This window comes from Propithecus coquereli, unplaced genomic scaffold (genome assembly GCF_000956105.1).
Source record: "Propithecus coquereli isolate 6110/MARCELLA unplaced genomic scaffold, Pcoq_1.0 Scaffold18, whole genome shotgun sequence".
NCBI lineage: Eukaryota > Metazoa > Chordata > Mammalia > Primates > Indriidae > Propithecus > Propithecus coquereli.
In genome coordinates this window covers 1,018,015-1,036,047 of record NW_012142745.1, presented here as the reverse complement: position 1 = coordinate 1,036,047, position 18,033 = coordinate 1,018,015, and the positions used below count along the sequence as shown (strand labels likewise).

At 54.6% G+C, this 18,033-nt stretch overlaps 1 protein-coding gene across 1 annotated transcript in view; it reads left to right on the top strand.

Annotated features, from left to right (window-relative positions):
* The window catches only part of CCDC108 (coiled-coil domain containing 108), a 35,696-nt gene that overhangs the window by 15,277 nt on the left and 2,386 nt on the right, over nt 1–18,033 (top strand). Inside the window, 17 exon segments of the mRNA XM_012642462.1 lie at nt 1,200–1,445; nt 2,036–2,260; nt 3,131–3,289; nt 3,504–3,654; nt 4,092–4,220; nt 5,288–5,501; nt 5,824–5,952; nt 10,008–10,184; nt 10,466–10,532; nt 10,710–10,820; nt 13,434–13,625; nt 13,727–13,885; nt 15,062–15,205; nt 15,547–15,660; nt 15,855–15,962; nt 17,200–17,244; nt 17,465–17,667. Coding sequence (XP_012497916.1) covers nt 1,200–1,445; nt 2,036–2,260; nt 3,131–3,289; nt 3,504–3,654; nt 4,092–4,220; nt 5,288–5,501; nt 5,824–5,952; nt 10,008–10,184; nt 10,466–10,532; nt 10,710–10,820; nt 13,434–13,625; nt 13,727–13,885; nt 15,062–15,205; nt 15,547–15,660; nt 15,855–15,962; nt 17,200–17,244; nt 17,465–17,667 — 2,573 coding nt within the window.

Below are 18,033 nucleotides of genomic sequence, written 5' to 3'. Positions count from 1 at the left end.
GGCACTGGAGGGAGTCTGGGAGTTGGACATCTGGCCCTTCCCTGCTCCAACTGAAGTAATCCCCTTGTCCTCTCACTCTCAAGTTGAAAACTCTCCAGCTCCTTCATTTGTTTGTGCCCTATTTACCGAGCGCCTGCTGTGCCGAGTCCTGGGCTGGGCCCTAGGGATACGACAGCCCTGTGGAGGAGGCAAAGCCAGCCCCTTGCCTGAGTGGTCACAATTCCCAGGTCTCCCCCCAGGGCCCTGCTGACCTGAGGGGCAGGAGGACACAGGGCTGAAAAGCACGGAGCCTGGGGCCAGACCTCCCGCTTCTGACTCTGGTCCCACCTCTGAGGCCTCCTCCGGTTTCTACTGCCATCGTCAGCTTTTGCATTAGTCTTCTTGTTGCTGGAAAGGTGCCCCTTTGGGACAATGTGCTTGGGGGCAATCCTGTTCCCCCACCAGTTACACTTCTGCCCTCCAGTCCTAAACCTACACCAGCCCAAGATTCAGCTCAGGGGCCACGCCTTCCTGAAGCCCTCCCTGACTCATGGGTTCTCCTTCGGGCTCCCCCAGCCCCCTTCCCCTGGCCAGTTCCTCCCAGTGCTCTGTGGCCTTTGCTGCAGCCCCGCAGACTCCCGGCTGCATTGCTCTCTCACCGGCTCCCACATGTGCCCCGTGGCCCCATCTGCATGGGGCGCTTTGGTCGGGGAGTGTGTGTCTTGTGTTTTGTAGCCTGCTAAGCTCTTAGCTGGTGCTGGCCACACACTAGATGCCTAAAGAGTGTTTGGGAGCTGGTATTACTCAGGTTGGCTCCCCTCAGCCACCTGCATGAGAGTCATCTAGAAGGGGTTGCTCGCTGCAGAGCCTCTGGACAGGGATCTCTGAAAACGGGTTCTCCGAAGGGTAATTCGAAGGCACCCTGAAATGAAACAATTTCTACTTTAACCTTGAGGAGAGGACTTGGAGGCCTGAGTTTCTCAGAGGCCCATGGCCACCCTGTTTCCCTGTCAGGATTCTCTGCAGAACAAAAGCATTATTTGGTGCCAGGTGGGGGCCTCCCTCAATTCTCTGTTCCCAGGGTGCCAAATGGGCTGCATCGTGGTATCTTGGATCTCCTGGAGACAGTCCCTCCCAAGCCCACCTCTATGTCCCTGGGTGTCTTGGGAGTGGAGATCAGAGGAGGGGTCCCTCTTTTCTGCTTTTCTCCCCCTCGCCAGCTATTTCCCGCGGTGCCCTCCCGCGAGCCCGCCCACCGCAGCCTGCTCCTGGTCAACCAAGGCTCCATGCTGCTGACCTTCAGCCTGGACCCCCACAGCAGCTCAGACATCACCCTGCGGCCCACCTCAGGCCTCGTGGCGCCTGGGGCCCACCAGATCTTCCTCATCTCTACCTACCCCAAGGGCAACTCCTGGAAGCAGCACATTTTCTACCTGCAGTTCAACTTTTGCCCCCAGTACCTCAAGGTAGGAGGCAGGACTAGGGACCTGAGTCCTTGGGAGTGAGCCAGAGCCTGGGATTTCCCTTTTCAAAGCCACGTTCTGGGGTTGGCCCCTAAGGCTCCCCTAAAGTAGCCTGGGGGCTGCTCCTCTTCCAGGAAGTAGCATAGCAGGGAGGGAACTCCTTGGCTACATCTGTGAACAACTGTCCCACCCCTCAGGGCCCTACCTGGCCACTTCATGGGGTCTGGGACCAAGAAAGAGGGTACAGAGAATCTAGAGGAAGGATCTGGGGGCAAGAAAGGACTCACATCTGCAGGCAGTAGAGGGATATTTGGGGCCAGGCCAGGGATAAGGTCGGGGATGGTGGACCCATGTCTGGCTCCATGAAATGGTCTATATCTCCTCTCTTGGTCCCTGAGTTACTTTCAAGAATCATCTCCTGGGTCAGTCACCATCGACTCTGCATTCAACAGAACTGCCTGTGCCCAGGCTGGCAGAGGGGCTTTCACTGCCCTCTCCGAGTGGGAAAGCTGCCTCCCCATGGCTTCCCGAACATGGGTGGGAGCCAGGACTGCGGATGAGGTCAGGGCGCGCCCTCCTTCCTCTGGCCCCAGGAGGTGAGCATGCACAGCCGGGAGGAGCCGCTGCAGCTGAAGCTGGACTCCTGCAAGAGCCTCTACTTCAAGCCCACCTTGGTGGGCTGCTCCTCCACCAGCCCCTTCACCTTCCGCAACCCGTCGCGTCTGCCCCTGCAGTTTGAGTGGAGGGTCTCCCAGCAGTACCGGAAGATGCTGGCCGTCGAGCCCTCCAGGGGACTCATCCAGCCCAACGAGAGCCTTGTGAGTGGCCTTGACATTGCCTTGCGAGGGTGGGGGAAGGGTGCCATCACCATCATCTCTCGGTTGTGCCTACCATGGGCCAGGCTTGCCATGCGCACCCACCCATGCAGTCCACAGCCCCCTCCCCCTTGTGAGGAGGGATTATCATCGCCCTCATCATCACCCCCATTTTACAAAGAAAATTGACACTCGACGGGGGGAAGCCATTTACTAAGATTATAAGTTAGGAGGTGCAGAGCTGGGACAGGAACCCAGGGCCCAAGGCATGTCCCCCCTCCATCCCTGGTTCCCAAAGCTGTGAGGTTGTTGGGAGGGTGGTTTGCAGCAGCTGGATTTGGGCTCCAGTGGCCAGCTATCAGCAAGGTGTGGAAGGGGACTCCACAGGTCCAAAGGAGTGCTGGCTGGGACCCAAAATAGCAGGCCCCTGTCCCTAGTCTAGGGCCCTACAGACTAGTTGGGGAGGCCCAACTTAGAACAAGAACAACCAACACAGCCATCTGTAAGAGCCCAGGGGACAGTCACCAGGAAGGCGAGAGCTCACACAGACTCTGGATCTGGCCTGAGTGCTGACGCCACGCCTCCCACCCTCACTAGCTGTCTGCCCCTGGGCAAGTGACACCCCGTCTCTGAGCCTCTAGTTTCTCATCAGAAAACAAAGCAGAAAAATAATACCCCTGACCGTGTAGGGATGTAGGATTGAGGGGCTTAGGGAGATGACATACTATATGCCCTGTAGAGTGCCTGGCACAGGGGAAATACTCAGCAAGGGTTGCCATAGCCTGACACCCAGCAATGGGACCTCAGAAAGCCAGGAGCCCAGGGGAGGGGGTTCCAGAGGCTCCTATGCAGCCACCATCTCTGTGACCCCAGACGCTGATGTGGACTTTCAGCCCTTTGGAGGAGACCAAGTACCTGTTCCGAGTGGGGATGTGGGTCGGGGAAGCTGGCCTGCCCCTACGTGTCAATCCCCCCACCCCCAACCAATACATGCTGCGGCTGGTGGGTGTGGGCGTCACCAGCAGCCTCTCTGTGAGTGGCAGAGCCCTGGGGGGCGGGGGGTGGTGCTGGGGGCCAGGGTGGGAAGGAGGGCCCCAGGGAATCCAGCTCCAAGAGGGCAGAGGGTAGGAACCCACACCCCTGGGCCTGCCCTTTCTTGGGGGATGCTCTGAGGATGGGGATTGGAGAGCAGGGCGGAGGGCCTGGGGCAGCCCCCTACCCCCAGCTGGCTGACTGTGGCCCTCAGGCAAAGGAGAAGGAGCTGGACTTTGGGAATGTGCTTGTGAACAGCGAGCAGTCCAGGTTTCTGGTCCTCCTGAACGAGGGCAACTGCACCCTCTGTTACCACCTGCACCTGGAGCAGTGCAGCCCCGAGCTCGTCGACGACCAAGCCCTCGGTACTCAGACCTGGGCTGGGACTGGGGCTGGGGGAGGTGGGGGTACTGGTTCAGACGGGTTAGCCACACCTGGTTTGAGTCGGGCCGAGCAGTGCTTAAAACCTGGCACTTCCACTTTATAGCTATGCAGCGGCGGGTGGACGATGGTCCTCTCTGAGCCTCAGCGCGTCCTCATCTGTAAAATGGGGCTGCAAGGGGCACCACCTCACAGGGCTGCTAGGTGGGGAAAAGTGCTTAGCAGGCAGGTGCCAATGACACAAAGATGTGTAGTCCCCTCTGTCCTAGGCTGGGAAGAGGGGCTCTGCTCCCTGTTTCCTGACTCCGAGCCTGCTCTCCAGCCAGTGCTCTGCTGGCCCAGGGAAGAGTATCTGGGAAGGAGCAGGAGACGAGGCCAGGCCTCCTGTGCCCACTGACCCCGCCTGTGTGTCCCTGAGCAGATCTGCAGATGGACCGGACAGAGGGGAGCATGCCGCCCCGGTCCCAGGACACTGTCTGCCTGACTGCCTGTCCCAAACACCGGGCCCAGTACTCCTGGACCGTCAGCTACTCTCTCCTCTCCCACAGAGGTACCTGGCCACCTGGCAAGGAGAGGCAGGGCAGGAGGAAGTGCAGAGCTGTGTGACGCAGGGCTGGGGGCGGGGGCGCTAAGGGTGAAGGCAGAGCGAGCAGAGCGAGTGGGGTGTGCCAGAGCGTACTTTTGGGTGTCTGGGGTGAATGCCGCATGCCAGCCACATCTATCCGTGGGCATCTGTGCGTGTGTGTACCTGAGCTCTGGAAGATTCAGGATGAAGAGTTAGGAGCTGTGTTGAGTTATTGTGGAATCTTAGACAAATCCTCAGCCTCCCTGGGGCTCAGCTTTGGCCTCTGTAAAGTGTGGCTGTTATTAGCCGATCCCTGGCAGGCCGGCAGGAGCCCAGAGCAGCATGGCAGAGCAGTTAGAGTGCGGACTGGAGCCAGACTGTCTGGGCTGGATCTGGGCTCCAGCACTTGTTAGCTTTAGAACTTTAGCAACTTGTTTCACTTCCCTGTGCCTCAGTTTCCTCTTCTCTAAGAATGGCCCACAGGCCGGAAAAGGGAATGAAGTGCTGATACCACTACCTGCATGCACGTTGAAAACATGCTAAATGAAATAAGCCATCACAAAGGCCACATATAGAACGATTCCATTTATATGAACTGTCCGGGATAGACAGACAGAGATACAGAAAGCAGATTAGTGGTTCCTAGAGGAGGGATGGCTAATTGGTACTGGGTTTCTTTTTGGGGTGATGAAAATTTTCTGAAATTAGATAGTAGTGATGGTTATACAACTCTGTGAATATAGAAAATCACTGAATTGAAATATGTTAAGGTGAATTTTATGGCATATAAATTATGTATCAATAAAGCTGTTATTAAACATTCATTTGAAAACAAGTAACAATGCACATTAAATGCAGGTGTGTAAAGCACCTAGGACAGTGCCAGGTACACAGAAAGCGTCAGACAAGGGTTGCTGTTGTTGGAAATGTCCCAGAGCCCAAGGGCTGTCCACTGCTCCTGGCGAGGGTCCTGGGGCTGGCTGCCCTGGGCCTGCACACTCCGCCCCGGGGGAGCTGTGGGGCGAGCCTATTCCTCTCTTCCTCTCCCCCAGATAAAAAGGCTGGGGAAAAGCAGGAGCTGTGTCACATCTCCCTGGTGGCCGTGTTCCCCTTACTCTCCATCCTGGACGTCAGCTCCATGGGCAGCACCGAGGGCATCACCCGGAAGCACCTATGGCGCCTCTTCTCCCTGGACCTGCTCAACAGTTACTTGGAGCGCGACCCCACCTCCTGGGAGCTCACCTACAAGGTGCCCACACGGCACAGGTGAGCTGGGCTAAGAATGGGGGCAGGGCCTATCTAGGGATGTTTCTGGTGCTTTCTGCCTACGATCCAAGCAGCCTCCCTGTGCAAGAAGCTGCCTCCCATCCCCTTGTGGGAGGGGCTTTTAAATTCTTGCCTGTCCCTGGAGGGTCTTGGAGAAGGCAAGGATTGGCTTGAGGTCTGAAGAGCTCACCCACCCCTTCCCCTGAATCCCAGATGCTACAATTCCCACCTGGAGGGAGAGAAGTGGCCAAGCCAGCCACCCCTGGGAGGGCCCTCCCCTGTCCCCACCGGGTCTCTGAGCCTCTTTCTCTGCTCCACACAGCACGAGCCAGATTCCCCCCGTCTTCACCCCCTTGAAGCTTGACTTCAATTTCGGGGCAGCACCATTCGACGCCCCACCCTCTGTGGTGCTCCTGGTGCTGAAGAACAGCGGAGTGGTGCCCCTGGACTGGTACGGCTGGCTTGAGGGGGCCACAGGGGGCCGGGAGACAGGTGTCCGGAAGCTACAAGGGAGTGAGAACTGCCTCCTCTTGCCAGGGGCGGACCTGGCTGCCTGGCATCTGTGAAGAGCAGGCCTGCCATTAGAGGGTGCGGAGGCCAGGGTGGCTGGGGTCGCCCCGCGGGACTCAGGACCTGTTGCTGGCTGAGACATGGCAGCAGACTCAGAAGTGGTGGAACTGCCTGGTGGAGACTGGGCACAGTGGCCTCGTAGCTTAATGAATGAGAAGCAGTCCTTGAGCATCTGCCGCGCCGGGCCCTGTGTGTCACAAGCCTTTTCTCCTTTAATCCTCACACCAACCCTGTGAGAAAGTCCTCCTCTCCCAACTCTCACAGACAGGGACGCTGACAGTCAGCCAGGGTAAGGACTCAGCCAAGGCCACTCAGCTATTAATGGACAGAGCCACGTTCAAAGCCGGGTTTGTCCAACTCCAGCGCCCCTGCCTACACCAGTTAGTCCGCAAGAAGGCTTCGAGTGGCTTCTGCACGCCAGGCACTGTCCAGGTGCTGGGGCCTGCCTGGCAGAACCACAGCTCAGTGACAGCTGGGCCTGAATGAGGCGAGCCGAGGGTCCCTGGTGGGGAAGGGCAGGGAGCTGCTGCCCCGGGAGGATCCGCCTCTCAGGAGTGTGGCCACGGGAGGGCCCAGGCTGGCTGCGGAGCAGGCTGCACCTCTCAGTCACGTGGGGGCCAGGCCAGGAGACCTGAGCCCACCAAACTTGGCCTTTCCCATGCTTGACTTTCGTCCCATCAGGGCGCAGAGCTGGTGCCCAGCAAACATCCTGCGCCCGTGCCAGGGCTTTTCCCTGTTCTCCCTCCCTGCCTCTACCGTGTGCCTTGACTTCCTGGTAAACTTCCTTTTGATGACTTCCAACCTGCTTGGCTAAAGAGAGATGAAAAAGAAGTGTCCCCATCTGGGTCGGGTGTGGGAGAGGGACCTGGGGGCCCAAGGGGGTGAATGAGAATGAAGATAAGCAGGTGGGGGCATCTGTGGTCAGGAGCCTGGCGAGCTGGCAGAGAGAGTCTTGGGGTGTGTGGGTGAAGGGGGGCTGCATTGTCAGGTATGTGATGGCAGCCCCTGACTCTCCAGTCGTCCCCTCCCCTCTGTGGTGCAGCGAGATGGGGAAGCTGGATCTTTAGGTGGGCCCTGTCTGAGAAGGTCCGAGCCATGAGTAACCGCGGGCTCCCGTCCCGAGTGACAGAGAGGCTTGGCAGGGCCGCCGGCTTGGTCTGAAAGGCCCAGGGCCTGCCTTGAGCTCCAGATCTGCTGCTCTCTGGGCTCTTCGGGCCAGGAGCCAGGGCTGGGGGGTGTGGGTAAGGGGAGAAAAAGCGGCGTTGGCCCGTGTCCTGGAGTGGAGCAGCGTATTTTGGTGGACTGCGGGGTGCGCGAGTGTTTGTGCAGGAGAAACCCAGCCTGCACTCTCTGTGGAGAGGGTCCAGGCTGCTGGAAGCTGAGGCGGGAGAGACCCAGGCAGAGTGCCCGCCGTGGGCCCATCCATCAGGAGATCATTTGAGGTGCAGGAAGGCAGTCCGTGCTTCCTCTAGGATTAGCAGCTTGACTCCCCTATGCTTTTGGTGTCGTTACTTTTCCTTTTAATTTCTTAGAAGGCTATTTTTGGAAATTCTAGCCTGTCTCTGCAGAGCTCATAAAGAACAGAGGGTTTTATTCCTGCCATGCCAGTCAGAAAGGCCCAGGAGGCAGCGGCATAGGACGGAGTGAGAACCCCACGTGGGAGCGGAGCCTGGGCCAAGTAGGGAGCTATACAGCTGTCCCTCCCTCCAAGCCTCCTCCTCCTGGCGCCTCTGCTTTGCTTGGCCCTGGGGTTTGTAGGGTCTTGCATTGAAGGGGAGATCCCTTGCAGATGTTAAATATGCTGGTTAACGTCATTTGTTCACTCATCCACTCCTTAATTCATTGACCAAACCTTTAGTGGGTGCTTCCCAGGCACAGGCTCTGGGCTGGTCTCAGAATAGAAATGTGGACGAGCCCCGTCCCTGGCCCCCCACCCCCAGCACTGCAGGGGCCTTGGGCAGACCAGCCTCCTGGTGCAGGGCCACGTGTGCTGTGAGGGAGGTATGTGCAGCGCTTCAGGAAGGCTTCCTGGAAAAAGCTACAACTAAGCTAGACCTGCAGCCTGGCAGGAAGAGACAGAGACAGAGCGGCTGCAAAGAGACAGAGGGCAAGGACATGGTGTGGCTGAGCAGTGAGTGGGGGAGCGGCCTCCATTGAGGCGGGGGCCAGGGTGGGAAGAGCCCTGGAGTCCTCCTTCGAAGTCTGGACTTCTTTCTGAGGGCATCGAGAGGGTGTACACTGAGCATGGAAGCCCAGACATGATCAACTTTAGAGACCTGTCACTGTGGTCCTGGGGGAGAAGGAGCCAGCACCTTGAGGCACGAGGAAGGCTGCTGCAGTCCTCCAGACTGGGGAGTGGGAGGAAGCCCACACTAGAGGACCGGCAGGGCGAGGGGTCGGAATTATTTAGGAGGGAGACTGGATGAGGGCAATGAGCGCTAAGGAGAGGCTCCAACTATGCACAGGACCCTCCAATAGCAAGATCTCCACTTTTGCCGCTGCTCAAGATACCCCAAATACAATGACAACAGCAGTTTACTGACTTGTAGCAAGTCAGATGATACAGGGGTGATGGAAGAAAAGTAGGAAACTCTCCAGCTCCCTCTCCAAGTCCACTGTCCTGGGGAGACGATGGTCTGGCGCCAGCTTTCCGCTCTCAGCCTTGGCGCGGCACATGGACACATTCACACATTTATGGCATCATTCTCTTTCTCTTCCATTTTTTTACAGTAATGGCACAATAGTACTATACATGTTACTTCCTGGAAAATATTTTTTCACTCAGCATTATATCAATGACATTTCCTTCAGATCAATACATATTGATCTAGCATGTTCTTTTTAATAGTTGCATAATATTCCATCATGCGGGTGGACCTTAAGTCACTAAACGACTCCTTTATTGGAAACTTTAATTGTTCCCAACTCCTTCTTTTTCTGTCATTACAAAGAAAGTTGTAATAGACACCATGTGTTTGTGTGTGTATGTGCTTTTCTCCCTGCAGACTAGCTCCCCAAAATGAGATTTCTAGGTCAAAAAGCATATGCGTTTTTTATTCTAATAGGAGCTGCCAAAATTCTTCCTAGATGGTTGCAGCAGTTCCCTCTCTCCCTACCTATGTTTGATGGTGTCTGTTCTAAACTTACCCAGCATCGGATGTAACTTTCCTTCGCATTTCAGATGTAAGGAAATTTCAGACTGATTCCTTGTGGGAGTTTTGATTTGCATTTCCCTGGCTCCCACGGAGGCTTTGCAGACGTGGCTGTGTGCTTTCTCTTCCTTGTCTGGATGCTTCAGGCTGGTATCCTCTGCCTGGTTTGCTGCTGGGGCCGGCTCTGTGCCATCTCTCTGAAGGGGCTCTCCTTTCAGATTGTGACCTCGGGACCCCTTTGCCACTAGTTTTGTCAACTATTTGGAGTGCAGTGTTTGCAGTGTTAGCTCAAGGCATTTCAGGACATTAACTCCACACACAGACTTGCTTCTGTTTCAAGAGTGCCAGCCCTGCTTGGGCATCTGTTCTCCTCCCTGGCCTGGACACCCTCCATTGCAGGGGCCCCTAGTTGGTGCTGCCAGCATTCCTAGGAGCCCCAAATGGCCCCCTCCTAGAAGCTTTGTCACAGAAGGGCCAGCCCAAAGTGGCCCCCATATACGAGCAAGTCTCTCGGCCCCTGACGTCTACAATGGGAGCCCCAATCTTCACTTCTCCTTTAGTCACCACGGTCCTGCCTCTGCTCCTGAGTTTGGGGGCTATTAAGAAATGAGAAGCCACAAGAGCCACATTTGCTCAGCCACATGTGGGACAGACAGTTTGCCAAATGGGGACATGAAGTGTAGGAGGCACAGGGCGGCCTCCATCTGTCCCTCGGGGGCTCAGAGCTCTTGCCTCTCTATTCTGCCTGACGGATCCTTTGTATGGCTTCTCACCACTCTCCCAGGGCCTTCCTCTTTCCAAGTGACCAGCAGATCGACCTGGAGCTGTGGGCAGAGCAAGCAGAGTTTAACCGCACTGAGCTCCACCAAATGCGTGTGCAGGACAACTGCGTCTTCTCCATCAGCCCCAAGGCCGGGAGCCTGAGTCCCGGGCAGGAGCAGACAGTGGAGTTCAAATACAGGTGCTCCCCTACCCTCTACCCACCCTACACTTCCAGTCCTGGAGACCCCTTCCCCTGGCCTGTCACTGTGGGACTTCAGGGCATCTCAAATGGCCATCCCCTAGGGAGGGCTGCCTTCCCACCTGCAGGGAAGGTCTAATTTTCTTCTTACCCCATCCCAACTCGGTGGTGAATTGCTCCCAGGGGTTAGCTGGCTCAAAGCCACAGGCGTGCCATGTCCACAGGTTCTCCCACTTGTATCAGAGCTCGAGAACTCACTCCCCAACTTTTCTCCTTTCTAGCCACCTGTTCATTGGCACTGATCGCCTCCCAGTGCTCTTCAAGGTGTCGCATGGCCGGGAGATCCTGGTGAGGCCCCAGCACCCTGGCCCTGCCCTGGGTCTCAGGCTGGAGGTGGGGCTCACTGGACTATGAAGAAAGGAGCAGGGAACAATGGCCCCCTGGGGATCTTGGGCTGAGATCTCTCTGCCAGGTGTGTCGGTTCCTCCCAGGGAAGGATGCTACCCAGGGGCCTTTTATTTCCAGCTAAACTTCATAGGCGTGACAGTGAAGCTGGAGCAGAAGTATGTGCACTTCACCTCCACCAGCCACCAGTTCATCCCTGTCCCCATCGGTGATACGCTGCCCCCACGGCAGGTCAGTGGTCCACGTTGTTCTGTTGACCAAGAGTCCTAAGCATTGACCTCTGCATATCTGTATCAGCCCCTGATAGGGCAACAAAGGTGCTGCCCTCCAGAAGTACCTAAGAGGTGGGGCCAACAGGTTGAACCCCCAGCCTGGGTGACTGGGAGAGATTTGAGGCAAGAGGCTTCAGTGTCCTGGTACTAAGCCCTTTCCCAGGCCCAGTTCCCATGCAAAAATGGGGATTTGTTTTTCTTTAGCACAGGATTCTTTGAACTTCGCTGAACATGAACCACACTAATATATTTTATGTTATATGTGCTTATACCCCAGTATATACATATACACAACCAAACCAGAAGTATCACAAATCTGTTCTTATGCTACTACACAAAAACTATGCTGATATTTTCTTTTTTATTTTATTCTATTCCATTTTTTAAATGCTGGACGTGACCCACTAAAGTGGTTTAGACCTGCTCACTAATAGGTCTCAGCCACAGTTTGAAAATCACTGCTCCAAGAAGGAAATTTTTCTGGAGTGTGCAGAACTGGACTGGGAATCCTCCAGAAGCTGTAGAATTTTCTTTCTGTATTGATTGAAGGGAATCCAGTTCCTTGTTCTGGAAATGTACACTGGAATTCTCCAAGAGGGGGACATAATATTGTCCCAAATATTTCACAGCTGTGAAATTTCTGACCATTTAGAAGCCTTTGTGTTTCTGGGCAAGGGTCTCCAGCCATTCAGCCTAAAGGCCAAAGAAGGGACTTCCAGGACCTGAGGGGGGAGTCTCTCAGCCCTGAGCTCTGTTCACTTCCCTACATGGCCCTGCACCCCCACCTTCCCAGCAGCCACCTCGGCCTATAACAGTGATGCTGGTTTGAGCTCCTGGGGCTGGGGAGTGCCATTTGCTGAAAGGAGATAAACTTGGGAAAGGAATAGGCTTTAACGGAGTTTGGTTTTGGCCAAATTTGAGATGCTTATGAGACAACAAAGAGGGCTTATCAGATAGAAGTTGGATACCAGGTATTCTAGTCCATTCTGGCTGCGAGAACAAGCTACCATAGACTGGGTGGCTTATAAAGAACAGAAATTGGCTAGGGCAACATATTGAGACCATATCTCTAAAAAAAATAAATTAAAAACATTAGCCAGGTGTTGTGGCAAGCGCCTGTACTCCTAGCTACTTGGAAGGCTGAGGCAGGAGGATCACTGGAACCCAGGAGTTGGAGGTTGCAGTGACCTATGATCATGCCACTGCACTCCAGCCTGGGAGACGCAGCAAGACTCTGTCACATAAGGAAACAAACAGGTCAGGGGCACTGGCTCATGCATGTAATCCTAGAACTTCAGGAGGCTGAGGTGGGAAGATCAATTGAGGCCTAGAGTTCAAGACCAGCCTGGGCATCATAGCAAGATCCCATCTCTATGAAAAATAGAAAAAAAAATTAGCTGACCATGGTGGCCCATACCTATAGTCCCAGCTACTCAGGCAGCTGAGGCAGGAGGATTGCTTGAGCCCAGGAGTTTAAGGTTGCGGTGAGCTATGATGACTGTACTCTAGCCCAGGCCAAAGGGTGAAACCTTGTCTCAGGAGAAAAAAAAGACACGAAAATACCCCACAAAACCCAAAACAAAACAAAATGAACAGAAATGTATTTCTTTTCATTATAAAGGCTTGGAAATCCAAGATCAAGGCATGGGCAGATTCAGTGTCTAGTGAAGACCCCCTTCCTGATTCATAGACATAGTCTTCTGTATCTTCACAGGGTGGAAGGGGCAAACAATTTCCCTCAGGCCTCTTTGATAAGGGCACTAATCCCATCCCTGAGGGCTCCACCCTCATGAACTAATCATCTCCTAAAGACCCCACCTCCTAGTACTATGGTATCGGGGATTAAGTTTCAACATAAGGATTTGGGGCAACACAAACATTCAGCCCATAGCATGAGGTCTGGAGCTCAGAGGGGTGGTCCAGGCTGGAGAAGGAAAGCCAGCATGCTCAGAAGCAAGTGCCGAGAAAGATGAGAAGGGTCCAGGACAAAATCCAGGTGAATCCTTTTTATTCTGTTTGGATTCAGTTTCCTCATAACTAAAAAGAAGGATTGGACCAGAAGATTCTAGTTTCTTCCAGGACATTCATGATTCCCTACCTTTGGGGTGAGTCTTGAGTACATCAGACCTTTCCACCCATATACCTGCCTTGAAGCGGAGCTACCTCTAATGGCAGACATGCGAAGCGGCCCCAAGGTGATTAGGATCAGCCCCTATAAAATGATGAGTGGTCTGGCTGGTGCGTACACAGACATTCCCCTAAATCCCAACAGCAGGGATGCTAGCACGAGGGTCACCTTACAACTTGGCAAAGGTAAATCGAGGGCAAATAAACTAAGCTGCTCCTTTACAAATAGGATTGCATAGTATCCTAAAATGTCACAGGCTGGAAATACATACTTCTCAGGTGATCAAGCCATATGGGAAATCAGAGGGATTTAGGGGAGCTCTGGGACACTAAGGGTAACATCCTGGAGGTCAACCTGCCCTCCCACAATGGACACAGAGTCCTAGGCTCTCCGGTTTGCAGTCCTGGCCTGGTGTGGTGATTTTTCTATTCTTACCCCCTGCAGATTTACGAGCTCTATAATGGTGGCTCAGTGCCCGTGACATATGAGGTCCAGACCAACATCCTGTCAGAAGTTCAGGAAAAAAATTTCGATCACCCCATCTTCTGCTGCCTCAACCCCAAAGGGGAGATCCAGCCAGGCACCACTGCTCGAATCTTGTGGATCTTCTCACCCATCGAGGCCAAGACCTACACGGTGAGCAGCGGCCTAGGATGATACAGGGCAGGGGTTGAGCTGCTTGCTTGGCAGGCCTCGGTCTCTGACCAGCGCCTGCCCCCACCCTCCTGACTTCCCAGGTGGACGTGCCCATCCACATCCTGGGATGGAACTCAGCCCTCATCCACTTCCAGGGAGTGGGCTATGACCCCCATGTCATGGGGAACACAGCCCCCTTCCACAACATCTCTTCGTGGGACAACAGCTCCATACACTCTAGGCTGATGGTTCCTGGACAGGTGGGGGAAAGGGAGCTGGGAAGGCCTGAGGCCTTGGAGGAGAGCCTTAGAGCCCAGAGGGGCCAGTCCAGAGGGATGAGGAGGCAGGAGGGAAATGAGATGGCATTGACAAGGCACGGATGCAGAGGTGGGGCCTGGAACCAGCCCTCCGCCAGATTTCAGGAGGCAGCGCCAGTTCTATGAGAGGCTTACCCTGCCACCTAGCGCCCGCAGGTGTTCCTGCTCAACCTGCTGCAGGGCCCTTCGTACCCCCTCTTCTCCGGGCATAGGGATGGGGGTGTTTGAAAGTGTAGAAAGAATTCTAGGTATTATCTTCCATTCTATGTCTTAATTATCTTCATGAAAAATCATCACTCCCTTGGACCTAGGTGAATTTTCCTGAAAATATCTAGGGTCAATAACACTATCTTTAGTTCACATACTCCTCGTTGTTGGGAAGTCTGACCCATCCATCCACCTACCCATTCATGCATTCATCCATCTACCCATTGACCCACAAACCCATTTACTCATCTATGTATCCATCCATCCATCCATCCCCCCATTCATATACCCATCCATCCAATCACTGTCTGTCTATATATCTCATCCACCCTTCCACTCAGACCCTCCTAGGACTCCTACTCCAGGATGAGCACTGTGGAGGTCCTGAGGACACAGAAGAGCCAGACAAAGTCCTTCCCTGGAGGCACTCAGGGCCTGGACAAAAAAAAAGTGCCCCTTCCAGGTGGCATCAGTCTTTCCCGGAACCCCTACTACACAGCTCCTATTCTGTGCCCAGCGAAGATGCCAACGGCTGATCAACCATTCATTTATAACTGTCCATCAGAGGACAAATTATGTTGGCTTCAGTTCTGCTTCTCTAAGCTGACCCTGATTCAGCCCCTCCAGACCTATTTTAATGGTTGAAATCATAGGCTTTAGAGTATAACTGGGTTTATACCAGCTACACAAGTGAGAGATTGTTGGAAAAATCATTTGTACTGTCTGAGCCTTAGCAGCACACCTGTCAAACAGGGACAGTAGCAGTACCTGTGTCATAGTTGTGAGGATCAAATGCCTGTAAGGCACCTACACAGCACCTGGCCTGTTGAAAGCACTCAGTCACTGGTAGCAGTTGTGTGGTTATTATTTCTTCACCTCCCAAAGTTGCTGTTATGTTGTCTGCACCAACAGAAGGTCTTTCTGTCCCAGTCTCATATCTCCCTGGGAAACATCCCTGTGCAGAGCAAGTGCAGCCGCCTCCTCTTCCTCAACAACATCTCCAAGAATGAGGCAATTGTCTTTGCCTGGCAGCCAAGGCCTCTAGACTTTGGGGAGGTGAGAGTCCCCTGTGCCCACAGAATTAGAACCTCCAGCAGGGCTCCAGACTCATCCCATCCATCCTGTCCCACACCATCCCATCTTGTCCCATCCCATCCCATCTTGTCCCATCCCATCCCATCCCATCCTCCCATCCCATCCCATCCTGTCCCACACCATCCCATCTTGTCCCATCCTATCCCATCTTGTCCCATCCCATCCCATCTTGTCCCATCCTATCCCATCTTGTCCCATTCCATCCCATCCCGTCCTGTCCTACCTCATCGCATGCCATCCCATCCCATTCTGTCCAATCCCATTCCTGTGAAACACCAGAGATTCCTTCCATAAATCAACAGGTGTCTGTGAGTCCCATGGTAGGGGAGGTGGCTCCTGAAGAGATGGTCCCAATTATGGTGACCCTGACGGCCTCCGTGCATGCCAGCTTCTACAGTATAGACCTGGTATGCAAGGTAGGAACCAGCCCCAGGGATAAGGTGGGATGGAGGCACAGCTCCCAGTCCTAGGGGAGGGGTGGGCTCTGAGATCTCACAGAGAGGTGGGAGCCAGCCCTTGGGAGTGTGGGGACCCACAGCACAGGTCCGGAGCAAGCACTGGCCACAGGCCCTCCAGACCTTGGCCTCTCTGTCCTTGTCCTGGGTCATAGGTGTACCCACAAGAACTCATGAGGCAGTACCACAAGGAGCTGCAGGAGTGGAAGGATGAGAAGGTGCGGCAGGAAGTGGAGTTCACCATCACAGACAGGAAAGTGAAGGTGAGGAGGGCTGAGCCGGCTTCGGACACCCAGATATTTCTGACTGGCCTCACCAGAGAGGACAGAGGTGATGGGCCAAGGTGGCCCTCCATGTGGAACTGGCCAGCCTGCCCTAAGAGATTAGATTCCATTCACTGGACTCAGCATAGCACCCTCATAGCATCCCAAGAGACACTGTGGGTAGAGCAGGCTGGCTGGCCACTCCCTGCTTCATGGAGCTGGTATTTAATGAGTGCCTACTGTATGCTGGGCACCAGGGACACAGGGAAACAGGACAGAGCTCACCTTCTGAAGGAGTCAGGCACAGGCTCTGGAAACAGATCCCCAGGTCTGTTTGCTGGGCCTGATGATTTCTAGCTCTGTGATCTTGATCAGGTTATTTAACCTCTCAGTTCCCTCAACTGTAAAAGGGGGTAAATATCACGTCTGGGATCCGCTTCAAGATAATCCAGAGGTGGGGTATAGATGAGACCAGACATAACTGCTGGGTCTGGGTGACAGTGACAGGCAGTGGGGGATTCTTTGTAGAGTTCTCTCCCCTGTTGTATACATTTGAGGTTAAAAATAAAAGTTTAAAAATACTTTTAGTGCTAGTAAAATATCTGCTTTGTAGCATTGTTGTGAGGATTAAATGAGTTAATGCAGGCAAAGGGCCCAGAATGGTGCCTGGCCCCCCAATAAGCCTTCACTGATTGTGAGCTGTTAGTACGTCATTGGGGCTGGGGGGAGACTGACAGTGAGCCTGAGACGACACTTCCGTTATGGTCCCTCCCCAGGCTCACAGCCCCCCACGCTGGTTTTCTCACTCCTCGATCACCTCTGTGTCCACCACACTGAACCCCCAGGGAGGCATGCTCCCCTCTGAAGCTCTGGCCCAAACGTGAATATGAATGACTCCTTGGGGGCTTGGGAGAAGGGATTTCTGAACTAAATCTTCATAAGGAAGGCTGTTTCCCTGTCTCACCGAACCACAAGCTCCAGGGCACACAGCAACACACCCATGAAGGGTGGCATCTCCTTCTCTTTTCTTCACTTGGGTACCAGATCCTCCTTCTCTACAGGCAGCACTTCGCTTGGGAAGATTCTGGGAGAGAGTGTGACTGGGAGGTGGGCAGGACCAAGAGGGCGGCAGAGCTTGGCATTGGTTCCGGGCTCTCTGTGGGTCAGCGAGAGGTCAGAGGCGGGGACTCTCTCTAGGCCTCTTGCATCTTAAGCAAAGGTTTCTCTGCTTCCACAGGAAAGAACATGTGGTACAACCAGAGTACCTGCAAGGAAGTACAAGGTAAGGCCACAAGCCCAGGCACGTCTTCCTGGGATAACTTGAGAAGGACCTTGTTTGCTCCAAACCCTGGTCCAGCTTCCCAGAAGGGAGGGATGAAAGTGCCAATGGGTGGCCCCTATTCCTATGTGGCCCAAAAGACCTGGTTAGGGGGCAAGGGATCCATTTGTGATGGGAGAGAGGTCCCCAAACCTCTGTCATCCATTCTTTCCCCTTTCCAAAGACACTGCCCCCCATCAAGAACCAGCAGTCTCTCCAAGGGCCTGTCAGCTGGAAACTGCGGATCCCACAGGAGCAGCCGTTCTGGCCATGCCCGCAGCCCCCTCCGCCCGGCATGCTCTGCCTGGGCCTCACCGCCCGAGCCCACGCCACCGACTACTTCCTGGCCAACTTCTTCTCCGAGTTTTCCTGCCACTTCTTGCACTGGTGAACTCTCAGGGAGGCGGGTGTCTCCTTCCTCTTCTCTTTGTCCCCAGTCCCATTCCAGAGCAGGGGCTGCCCAGACCCAACCCTAGTGAGGAGCTAGAGTATGTGCAATGGCACTGGGACCTACTGGGCACCGCTGGGCCCAGGATGCCCCGTTACTGCTTAGGCTATTATGAGGAGGGGGACAGAGCAGCCAGAGCCCCTTGGGGAGCCCATCTAGGCCTCCCCACCCCTCCTTGCCCTTCTCATTCCTTCCTTTCCCATCTTGGGCCTCTCTCACTCTTGCGCTGACCCTGAGGTTGGGCTGGTTCCCGAAATGCAGTGGCGCTGTATTTGGGTTAAGGCTGGGGAGTGCCTCAAACCCAT